The 12902-nt window shown below is 33.3% G+C and overlaps 1 protein-coding gene across 6 annotated transcripts in view; it reads right to left on the reverse strand.

Moving 5' to 3' along the window:
- The window catches only part of SENP1 (SUMO specific peptidase 1), a 93041-nt gene that overhangs the window by 54108 nt on the left and 26031 nt on the right, over positions 1 to 12902 (reverse strand). For all 6 annotated transcript variants that reach the window (XM_058307897.2, XM_004470399.5, XM_004470398.5 and 3 more), the window contains 3 exons: positions 2998 to 3101; positions 2629 to 2915; positions 1165 to 1219 (listed from right to left, as the gene is read on the reverse strand). In XM_058307897.2, coding sequence (XP_058163880.1) covers positions 1165 to 1219; positions 2629 to 2915; positions 2998 to 3101 — 446 coding nt within the window. The remainder of the gene's footprint in view (positions 1 to 1164; positions 1220 to 2628; positions 2916 to 2997; positions 3102 to 12902) is intronic.

Consider the following 12902-nt stretch of genomic DNA (forward strand, 5'->3'; position numbering starts at 1 on the left):
CTACAAGTGTTGGAGAGAATGTGGAGAGATAGAACACTTACTCATTGTTGGTGTGAATGTAGAATTGTACAGTCACTGTGGAGGACTATTTGACAGCTCCTAAAGAAGCTGAGTATAGATTTGCCACATGACCCTGAAATACCATTACTGGGTATATACCCGGAAGAACTGAAACAAGTGACACAACAGATTCCTGCACACTAATGTTCATAGAGGCATTTTTAATGATTGCCAAAAGATGAAACCACCCAGGTGTTCATCAACCAATAAATGAATAAACAAATGTTGGTGTATACACGGGATGGAATATTACACAGCTGTAAGGACAAATGCATTTGTAAAGCATATGACAACGTGGATGAACCTGAGGACATTATGTTGAGTGAAGTAAGCCAGACGCAAAAGGACAAAAACTATATGATTGCACTACTATGAACCAAATATATTGTGTAACATATTGCACGAGTCCACTGATATAAAATGTAAACATAAATCAATTTATAAATATAAAATTAGATTAGCGGTTACATAGGTCTGGGAAGGCATTCTAAAGGGTGTGGAATTTTTGGAGTAATAAAATTGTTTTAAATTTTTTTGTGGTGATGAATGCACAACTGTAATTATACTAAAAGTGACTGATTATACACTCTGGATAGATCAGACAGTATGCGAATATATCCCTATAAAATTGCCTAATAAATAAATAATTGTGCAAGAATAGCCAGAAATAGCAACTATATACAGCAGGGGAAACATGAAGAGATTGAGAGGTGAAGAATTTTCCTGTTTGTCTGTCTTTTGTTTAATATTATTGTTGTTGTTGAAATAATGATAATGCTCTAATAATGATTCAAGTGATAAATGCACAACTGTATGATTATCCCAATACCAGGGACTGCATATTTTGGATGAATTATATGCTTACTAAAAAAAAAAAAGGAACAAGTTAGAAGACTGGATTAGAGAATATGGTAGAAGATGGAATAAAGCACAAAATAAGAGACTAGAGGAAGACCAATTAGAAAGTCATGAAAATAGTTTCAATGACATATGTGAGCAGTTTGAGTTGAGGCAATTTTACTTTTTATGTTACTTTTGGTGAAGAAACTGTAAATAGAGAGAGGGAAAACAATAAGTTAACAACGAAATTATTCCAAAGTTTACCTGAGAGTTGGAGTCTGAGAATCTTTTACTTTGAGTAAAATGACAGAGTCTGATCCTAAAAAAAAACACAAGAGCATTTATTATTAATAAAATTCCACAAAGTTATACTTTCTAGATGTCTGTGTTTTAAACTCCCATAGTAATTATGTTTTATTTCCACAAACTAACATAGCATAAGGACAAAGATGGAACAGAAAGAGAGGTGGATCCATTTTCACTGAGATAAGATACAGATCTTGGTGAGGAGCATGACTTACAAATAAGACAGTCACTTTGAAATACAAGCATATTTGTCTTTCAGCATCTATCCCTGGGTGGCACTTATCCCCTGTGATTGCCCTTTCTCTTCCCAGGGAAAAGAACATACCACAGAAAGGGAGAAAGAAGGAAGAAAGCAAGGGAGGGAGAAGAGAGAAAAGAGAAACAGTAATACAGGATACTCAATGGAGTCTAAAAAGTATACTTTTTATCATTCTATCATTTATTTTCTGTGTTGAATACTCCTAAAAGGCAGGAACCATGTCCTTCTAAAGAGTTATAATTATAAACTCATTTAGAGTACTTACTAAATGGTACAAGTAAAGTAAACAGTGCAACCTAGTATATTTGTTCTAGTTTAGTTGTAAATGTAAGCATCTGCCACACAAGATATATTTCTGGGATTAAAAGGTCTGTTGGGGGCTTATTTTTTTTAAGTGATAATTCTTGGTAAATCACCTCACAAAATTAATACCTATTTTCATGGATATGTGTAGCTTTATAATAATTCCAAAAATTTTACCCCTGAATGAGAAAATGAGAATTTTCAGAAAGTGAGGAACAGATTTAAAAAAAAAAAAAAAAGACCACTAATGTCTAATGACTTAATCTAAAACTTGTATTAAGTTAAATATCTAAATGTATACCATAAATATATACATAAAGAAGGAGGAAACTAAGGAATCAAAGAAACCTAGCACAGAAAAACCTTAATTAACTAGAATGCTTAGAGACTGAATATTTTGGCTAGCTGAAAGTAGGATAAAAAACTCTTGTTTCCAAAGCTTGCTGACAACCATTCTAAAATATACACACTACAGGTTTCATTAAGTACTGCAAATACTTATTAAATACTTATTTGATATTTTGAATCTCCCAGAACTTTAAAGTATGTAATTTTCATTGTACAGTATTAGAAACAGAGAAAGTGCTGAAGCAATTGGTCTGAATGTACTTTGACTGAGAATGTGCACAGGAAGTAAATATTTAAAATAAAATAGATCATCGGTATCTCATGTTAGAAAGAAGTTATTTATAGGTTTAGTTTACTCGTGGTATGGTCAGCTGAATTATATGTACCTAAGGTATTTTGTACGTCAATTAACTTATACATATATTACAATCTTACCTGAATTTCACATAGGGTCAATATAAAGTTAAATGGCTATTATGATTAAAAATGTATTTATACGATGCAATTTTTACCTTCAGATTGTGTATTTGAAGCTGGCAGGTTATCTGGTTGATGTGGAAGAGAGTGGTGATGGTGGGATTGAGGGACAGGATCAGAATCTTTGGATCCAAATGCAACAACATCTGGGGTATAAGATGACAAGGGATATATACTGTGGGACAGTTGTTCCTGGGTAGTTAAAATGCTGGCTGATCCAGATGATGAAGTATCAGAGCCAATGAGCTGAGCTGCACAACAGTTTCCACTTTTAAACAGTGGGTCTTTCAAAGTATTCTTATTGGAACTAAGACATCGAGACCTAGCAAGAAAAGAATATCAGGTCAATATCAAATAACAAATTGTAGAAATAAATTCACTTTAAGTATGTTTCTGTGACTCACAGGTGTAAAGGAAAATGTGTGGTGGGTTTGGCTACAGTAAACTGTTTCCCTGTGACCATCTGTAGCAGCTGTCTGTAAATCTCTCTTTCTTCTTCTTGAACTGTCTATAAAAGAAAAAAAAATCTTAAATGTATGCAATGAGGCAAGTATTCACCAAAGTAGTATCTAAACTCCTAGAGGTTCTACCGAAGTTCAGGCAGTCATGAAGATAATTAAAGAATTATGGTACATTAAGTATATTCTAGAAAATTATAAATGTGTATAAGAGGAGTAAAGTAACTACGAGATAGTATATTTTGGAAAATTACGGGACATATACAAAAACAGTGCAAAGAAACTATAAGATATCAAACGAGAAGGCTAATAGGCAAAGACTTTTAAATCATATGATAAAGAGCTCCAGTAATAAAATGTTTGAGGACCCCTAAACTAGTATTTCAGCAAATTCCTTAATTCCTGATACCTCTTAGAAAAATTGCAAGGAAGTAACCAGTGTAGGTAAGATCATTTAGAGTGGGATATCTTGCTAACAGTTTTATATTCATATCCAATTTTTAACAGTGCAGGTATTTTCCAGGGATGGTTTTTCAAATTTTACTCACTTTACTGTTCTATAAGTCCCAAAACTAAATTTAGGAAAAACCACACTGTTCACAACATTTATTCATTCATTTATGGAATTGAATACCTACTATGCTCCAGCCACTACAGATAGAGCACTGAATAAAATAAAATTCCTGTCCTGTGGAGCTTACATTACAGTTGGAGACTGGCAAGCAACAAATTAGTCAGGGAATATGAAGAAAGTTAAAGGATAAGGAAATAGAAGTGATGGGAGGAGGTGAAGAATAGGAAAAGGTGCTATTTCAGCAGAAACCTGAATCAAGAGAGGAAATGTCACGGAAATATACAAAGGTATATATTTCAAGTAGAAGACAGCAAATACAAAAGCCCTGAGACAGTAATGGTCTTGATGTATCCAAGGAATAGTAAGATTAGTATGAATTGGGAGAAGAGTGGCAAGAAATGAGGTCAGCTGGCAGAAAACCAGATTATCAGGGACTTGTAACCATGGTAAAGCTGTATAGATTCCCTGAAGCAATGGACTGTGTTTACCAAGTAATATGCCCCAGTATAAGTTTTAAAATCTTATATACTGTTTAATACAACCACCAATCTTCACAAAATAATTTTATGACTTTGTGCCAGGGCTAGAAGCATCTTGTACTGCGATACTTCAACACATATATAAGCACTTTATTTCAATTACAAATGCTTGTTAAAAACAAAATGGGGAGCAGAGATGGCTCAAGCCATTGGGTGCCTCCTTCTCGCATGGGAGTTCCCAGGTTTGCTCCCAGTGCCTCCTTAAAGAAAAATAAGATGGGCACACAATGAACAGAGGGCAGACAGTGAGCACAAACAATGAGGGGAGAAGGAAGAAATAAATAAATCTTTTTAAAAAGTGAATTAAACAATTACCTTTACAAAGGCAAATTAGACAAGGTAAGATTTTTCCTCTTGAATCATTTTTTTTCTACATAGCAAATTGCATTTACATTGTCAGTATAATGTTACCAAATAATAAAATAAACTTTGCACAGTGAAGTATGGCAGCTCTCTATGGGAAGGAGTTAACCTTAAACCTGAATAGGTGAGGGAAGCAGATATGGCTCAAGTGATTGAGCTCCTGCTTACCACATGGGAGGTCTGGGTTCAGTTCCTTGTACCTCCTAAAGACAATGAGCTGACATGGCAAACTGATGCAACAAGATGACACAACAAGAGACACATGAAGGAAAACCTAATGAGCTACACAACAAAGCAGGGAGTAGAGGTGGCTCAAGTCATTAGGCTCCTGCCTCCCTCATGGAAGGTCCCAGGTTTGGTTCCTGGTGCCTCCTAAAAAAAAAAAAACCAGCGCACAGCAAACAGACACAGCAAATGCAAACTAGGAGGGGGTGGAAAGAAACAAGTAACTAAGTCGTTAACAACAACAACAACAAAAGAAGAACAACAACAAAATAGCTGATAAGAAAAGGAAGGAGTTGAGCAATGGTGGAAGAATGGACCCAAAAGACAAAGAAACTTCTGATGTTCTATATGTAAAAATAAAACCCAAATTTTATCCCTTAACATTAACACCGTACCCAAGGTGATGGTGGTCCCCTCTGGTAGTGTTTGTAAAGACTGCCTATGGTATTGGGTATGGTTTTGGTAACCACAAAGAAAATAGATGAAAAACATATTCATAAAGGTGGTTTATGACAAACCTATCAAGTCTACTTTATTGGGACAAAACAGTCTTTTCAACAAATGGTGCTGGGAGAACTGGTTATCTATAACCAAAAGAATGAAAGAGGACCCCTATCTCACTCCTGATATAAGAATCAACTCAAAATGGATCAGACCTAAATATAAAAGCCAGGACCATAAAACTACTAGAAGAAAATATAGGGAAACATCTTCAAGACCTTGTGGTAAATGGGGGTGTCTCCTAAAACTAACACCCAAAGCTAGAGCAACAAACGAAAAAATAGATAAATGGGCCCTCCTCAAAATTAAAGACTTTTGCACCTGACAGGACTGTGTCAAAAGGGTGAAAAGGCAGCCAACTAAAAGGAAGAAAATAGTTGGAAATCACATATCCGATAAGGATTTAATATCCATGATATATAGGGAGATGCTATACAACTCAACAATAAAAAGACAAATGACCTAAGTCAAAAATGGGCAAAATACCTGAATAGACATTTGTCCAAAGAAGAAACACAAATGGTGGAAAACCACTCCAAAAAATATTCAACAGCATTAGCAACTACAGAAATGCAAATCAAAGCTACAATAAGATTTCATTTTACACCTATAAGAATGGCTACAATTAAAAAGCCAGAAAACTACAAGTGCTGGAAAGGATGTGGAGAGATGAACACTTATTCACTTTTGGTGGGAATGTAGAATGGTACGGCCACTGTGGAGGACTGTTTGGAAGTTCCTAAAGAAGTTGAATATAGATTTGCCATGTGACCCAGAGATACTAATACTAGGTATATACCCAGAAGAACTAAGAGCAGTGACAAAACAGGTATCTACAAGCCGATGTTCATAGAGGCATTATTCACAATTGCCAAAAGATGGAAACAACTCAGGTATCCATTAACCAATAAATGGATAAACCAATCGTGGTGTACACATACAAGGTAATATTATTCAGCTGGAAGAAAAAATGAAGTAGTGCAGCATTTGACAACATGGATGAACCTGGAGGATGTTACGTTGAGTGAAGCAAGCCAGACACAAAAGGATGAATACTATATGATTGCACTATTATGAACTAAATATACTATGTAAACTCGTGGAATTAATAACTAGAATACAGGTCACCAGAAAATAGAATGAGGTTAGAGAATGGAAAGCTGAGGTTTAATCTGTGCAGAATTGGTAAAAAGGTTGTTCGTAAATCTTTGGAAATTACTAGAAATGTTGAAAGCACATCATAGTGTCTGTAACTAGCAGTGCTAATACATGGGTATGATATTGGTTAAATGGGAAAGTCTAAAGTCCTATATATTACTAAAAGGAAAGCTGAAAAATGTAACATGGGACTGTATAGCATAAGGAACCGTCATGTGAAATATGAATATGGGTAATATCATATACGTAACACTGTTTTTCTTTGAAACAGAACAAATGTAAGTTAATGTTACAAGATGTTAATATCAGGCAAAAATTCAACCAAAGTAAACTATAGGCAATAATATACAGTAATATATTAATAATTTTCCATTAAGGGCAGAAAAATAAAGAAATTTACTAAGTGAAAGAAACTAGAAAAAAGGTACTGTACTACATCTTATTTCACTCCATCCATACGAAATATAAATACAAATAAATTAGACAGAAACAGCATAGCAGCTGTGTATGGCAGCAGAAAGATAGATTGAGAGGTGATTATTAAGGGATAGAGTGTTTTGCTTGTGTTTTTTGTTTGTTTGTTTGTTTATTATAATTATTATTATTGGAGTAATGAAAACACCCTACTATTGAATGAAGTGATGAACACACAACTCTGATTATACCAAATCTCACTGATTGTACACTTTCGATGGACTGTATGTTTTATAAATATGTATCAATAAAATTGACAAAATTCTTTTTTCATTTTAAAACAATTTATTGAAGGATATCATTCATACATGAACATACATAAACAGTAAGTGTATAGTAAAAGTTGTGAACTTACAAAACAGACATGCATAACATCATACAGGGCTCCCATACCTTAACCCACCACAAATACCTTGTACTGTTGTGAAACATTTTTGTAACAACTTATGAAAGAGTATTGTCAAAGTATTACTACTTTCTTACATTTGGTGTATTTTTCCCCAAACCCAACCCTATTATTTTTTTTCGGTCATAAAATATATTCATAAGGAAATGAGAAGGGACTCAGCATGGTGCAATTTAAAAAAATATGGAAGTAGGCATTTAAAAAAAGGTAAAAGACTTACAAAGACAAAATAGCAAAACGACAGAAGAAAGTCCTGCATTATCAGTCATTACATTTAAATGTAAATGGATTAAACTCTTCAGCCAACATTGGCAGAATGGATAAAAATGTATAACCAAACTACAGGCTGTTTACAAGATACACAAATTCAAAGACATAAGTAGGTTGAAAGTGAAAGGATGGAGAAAATATACCATGCAAGTAATATCTGAAAGAGAGCTGCAATAGCTACACTAACATCAGATAAAACAGATTTAAAGTAAAAAATTGCCACAAGGGACAAAAAGGGTCACTATACACTGACAAAGGGATCAAGAAGATGTAACAATTTTAAATATATATGCATCTCACAGCAGAGGCCCAAAATATATGAAGCAAATATTGACAGACTTGGAAAGAGAAATAGATGGTTCTACATTAATAGTAGGAGGTTTAAATACATTACTTTCAATAATGAATAGAACATCTAGTCAAAAGATCAATAAGGAAACAGAAGAGTTGAACAATACTGTAAACCAGTTAGACCTGAGAGATATATGGAACACTTCACCAAACAATAGCAGAATACACATTCTTCTCTAGTGCACGTGGATCATTCTCCAGGACAGATCACATATGTGGTCACAAAACAATTCTTTTTTTTCCCCCCACAATTTTAAATGTGTTTATACTTTGTTCCAACAATCAAACTTCCAGAATTGTACTCTAGGATATAATATGTCAAGGGGGCAAAGGTATATGTACCAGAACATTGTTTAATAGCTACATGTTGGAAATGTTCTTCAATGTCACATTGGTTAAACATGTTAATCTTCCACCAACATTCTGGAAAAACAATTCTTAATAAATTCAAGAACATTGAAATCATACACTGTATCTTCTCTGATAAAAATAAAGCTAAAAATCAATAACAGGGAGAAACAGAAAACTCACAAATATGTGGATATTAAACAAGTTACTCTTAAACAACTCATGGATCACAGAAGAATTCACAAAAGAAATTAGGAAATACCTTGAGGTGAATGAAAATAAAAACACAACATACTAAAACTTATGGAATATAGTAAAGGCAGTGCTGAGAGGTAAATTTATACCTCTAAATGCTTACAACATTACAAAAGAAGAACAAGCTCAGAGGCCTTACCTCAGAACAAGAGGGTCTAGAAAAAGAATAAACACAAATCAACCAGAAAGAAGGAAATAACAAAGATTAAAGATAAATGAGATAGAGAATTAAAAAAATAGAATCAATAAAACTAAAGTGGATCTTTGAAAGGATCAATAAAATTGACAAACCTTTAGCTAGACTGACAAAGGAAAAAAGAGGACACAAATAACTAAAATCAGAAATGAAATGAGGAACATCACTACGGACCCTACAGAAATAAAAAGAACTATAAGGGGATACTAAAAGAGGTGGAATGCCAACAAACTGGATAATGCTGATGAAATGGACAAATTTGGGGAAACACACAACCACCTATACTAACTCAAGAAGAAAGAGAAGACCTTGATAAACCAATAACTAGTAAAAGAGATAAAAACAGTATAATAAAAAACATCCCAACAAAGAAAAGTCGAGGACCAGATGGCTTCCCAGGCAAATTTTATCAAACATTCAAAGAAGAATTAACACTTACTCTGTTAAAAGTCTTCCAAAAATTGAAAAGGAGGGAACACTCCCTAATATTCTGGCCTCACCCTCATACCAAAGCCTAATATAGAAAACACAAGAAAACTACAGACAAATTTTCCTTGTGAATATAGATGCAAAAATCCTCAACAAAATATAAGCAAACCAAATCCAACAGCACGTCAAAATAATTATGTATCATGATCAAATGGGATTCATCCCAAATATGCAAGGTTGGTTCACCCTAAGAAAATCAATAAATTTTATAAAGCACATTAACAGAACAAAGGGAAAAAAACATACGATCATCCCAATTGATATAGAAAGGGCATGACAAAATCCAGTGCCCTTTTTTGACTTTAAAAAAACAAAAAAAACCCCGATATTCAGAAAATTAGGACTAGAAGCAAAATTCCTCTACATGATAAAGGACATCTATGAAATACCAACAGCTAACATTACACAGTGAAAGACGGACAGTTTTCCCTTCAAGATCAGGAACAAGACAAGGATGCCCACTGTTACCACTGTTATTCAACGCTGCACTGAAAATTCTAGCTAAAGCAATTAGGCAAGAGAAAGAAATGAAAAGGTATCCAAAATGGAAAGGAAGAAGTAAATTCTCTTATTTGCAGAAGACTTGATTCTGTATATAGAAAATGCTGGAAAATCCACAACAAAGCACCTGGAACAAATAAATGAATTGAGCAAAGTGGCAGAGTACAGGACTGACATATAAAAGTTAGTACTGTTTCTAAATAATAGTAATAAACAATCTGAAGAAGAAATCAAGAAAAATTTCCATGTACAACAGCAACTAAAGAATGATATATCTAAGAATAAATTTAAACAGAGATGTAAAGGACTTGTACACAAAAAACTATAAAACATTGGTAAAAGAATCAAAGAAGACCTAAATAAATTCCATGTTTATGGATTAGAAGACTAAATATTATTAATATGTTCTTTCTACCCAAAGCAATTTACAGATTAAATGCAATCCCAATCTAAATTCCAACAGCCTTCTTTGCAGAAATGGAAAAGGCAATTATCAAATTTATATGGACGTGTGAGGTTCCCCAAAGAGTTAAAGCCATCTTGAAAAAGAAAAGCAAAGACGGAAGACTTACATTTCCTGATCTTAAAATTTGTTACAAAGCCCAGTAATCAAAACAGCATGCTACCTGCATAAGAAAAGACTATAGACTGATGGAATAAAATTGAGATTCAGAAATCAACCCTCGAATTTATGGCCAACAGATTTTTTGACAAGGGTGCCAAGATCGTTCAATGGGGGAAAGAATAATCTTTTCAATAAATGGTGCAGTGAAAACTGGATGCCCATGTGCAAAAGAATTAAGGTAGACCCCTATTACATATGCTATACAAAAAAAAATCAACTCAAAATGGATCATACACCTAAATATAAGAACCAGAACTATAAAACTCATAGAAGAAAACACAGGGAAGCATCTCCAGGATGTTGTATTGGCACTCTTTTCTTAGACTTTATACCCAAAGCACAAGCAACAAAAGAAAAGGGACATAAATGGAACCTCATCAAAAATTTAAAATTTATGTGCATCAAAGGACATTATCATGAAAGTAAAAGGTGAAAGATTTATATAATCTGAAGAGAATCAAAGAAAGAAAATATTTGCAAATCACATATCCAATAAAGATTTAGTATCCAGAATATATGAAGAAATCCTACAACTCAACTATAAAAAGACAAAATGCATTTTGAAAATGGTCAAGACTTGAACATTTTGCCAAAGGAGATACATGAATGGCCAAAAAGCAAATGAGAAGATGCTCAACATCATTAGCAATTAGAGAAATGCAAATCTAAGCCACAATGAAATACCACTAACACCCACTACAATGGCTACTATTAAAGAATGTAAAATTACAAGTGTTGGAGAGGATACAGAGAAAGAGGAACACCCATTCATTGTTGGTGGGAATGTAAAATGGTGTAGCTACTGCAGAAGACAGTTTGGCAGTCCCTCAGAAAGTATAGAATTACCATATGACACGGCAACCCCACTTCTAGGTATATACCCAAAAGAATTGAAAGCAGAGATTCAGTAGATATTTGCACACATATATTTAGAGCAGCATTATTCACAGCTGCCAAAAGATGGAAGCAACTCAACTGTCCATCAATTAATAAATGGATAAACTGTGGTATACACATACAATGGGATATTATTCAGCTATAAAAAGAATGAAGTTCTGATACATGTGACAACATGCATGAACCTTGAAGACATCATGTTGAGCCAAATAAGCCAGACACAAAAGGACAAACACTATGCGATCTGACTGATATGAAATAATTAGAATAAGCATATTCAGAGAGTAAGAAACTAGAATATAAGTTACCAGGGGCCCGGGCAGGGGTAAAGAATGGGAAGTTAATGCTTAAATTGTAGTTTCTATTTGGGGTGACGGAAAAGTTTTGGTAATGGATAGTACTGATAATAGCACAATAATGTGAACATAAAAGCAGCACTGAATTATATATTTAAATGTGGTTAAAAGGGGAAATTTTAGATTGTACATATGTTAGCAGAAAAAGTTTTTAAAAAAAACACAAAAATTTAGGACTGTATAACACCAACAATGAACCCTAATATAAACCATAGACTATGGTTAGCAAAATTATAAAACTGTTCTTTCATGAACTGTAACAAATGTACCACATTAATGCAAGGTGTTAATAACAGGATGGTGTATGGGAACTCTGCATTTTGTGCATGACGATTTTTCTGTAAACCTATAGCTTCTCTATTAAAAAAATAAAATATATAAAATACTTAGCTTTATCAAAAGAAAACACAAAAGGGAAAGTCACTTGAAACTTCAAACACAACCCTTTCTTGCAGCATCTAGTGCTATAGAGAAGAAGAAAAAAACTTTCCTTGTTCATTATCTTCAACTGCTTTCAATTGAGTAAACAAATTAGGAAATCAAGTGGAAAGGAAGCAATAATCAGATAATATGTTAGAGTACAAGGAAGGTTAGCTAATGTTATGTTTTAATGCCTATTGAAGGACCAAGAAAGTTTTTCAAAGTATAAGGGTAATCAAGGTACTAAATTATTATTTTTTTTAATGTGGCAGATTCCTGCATTTAGTTAATGTTTCTGTAAGTAAAACAGAATGGTAAAATTATAAAATATTTTAGAGAGAATACAAAATGAATTTTAGTAAATTATTTTTTAAAAATAAATTATCCAAGTAATTTTATAAAGTCTCCATAACTTACATTTTGTTTAGCAATAATTTTATATGATATAAATTTCAAGTATGAAAATTGCATAATTCAATAATTGTTTCTAAGTCAAAATTCTTGGTTTTTAACAAAACTGTAAATATTAAAAAAAAATAAAAGAGTAAAACCATCAGTGTCATCTACGAGGAAATCCAGTAACTTAAAATGTTGCTTAGTAAATTTCAGAGTAGGATGTCTGAGAGCTACATGTAACCGAAAAGTGTTTTTACCATTTCCCATTTTTATTGTCATTAGTATTTTCTCTTTACCAAAGAATAATCCATATCCTTTGTAATAGCACTAACCGAGACTTTCTATAATGGAAATGTTCTATAACTGTGCTATTCAATACTGCAGCCACTAGCCACATGTAGCTAATGAGCATTTGAAATATGGCTAGTGTGACTGAGAAACTAAAATTGAATTATATTTAATTTTAATTAACTTAAAAAATATGTGGCCAGTGGTTACCCTATTGGA

This window comes from Dasypus novemcinctus, chromosome 12 (assembly GCF_030445035.2).
Source record: "Dasypus novemcinctus isolate mDasNov1 chromosome 12, mDasNov1.1.hap2, whole genome shotgun sequence".
Classification (NCBI taxonomy): Eukaryota; Metazoa; Chordata; class Mammalia; order Cingulata; family Dasypodidae; genus Dasypus; species Dasypus novemcinctus.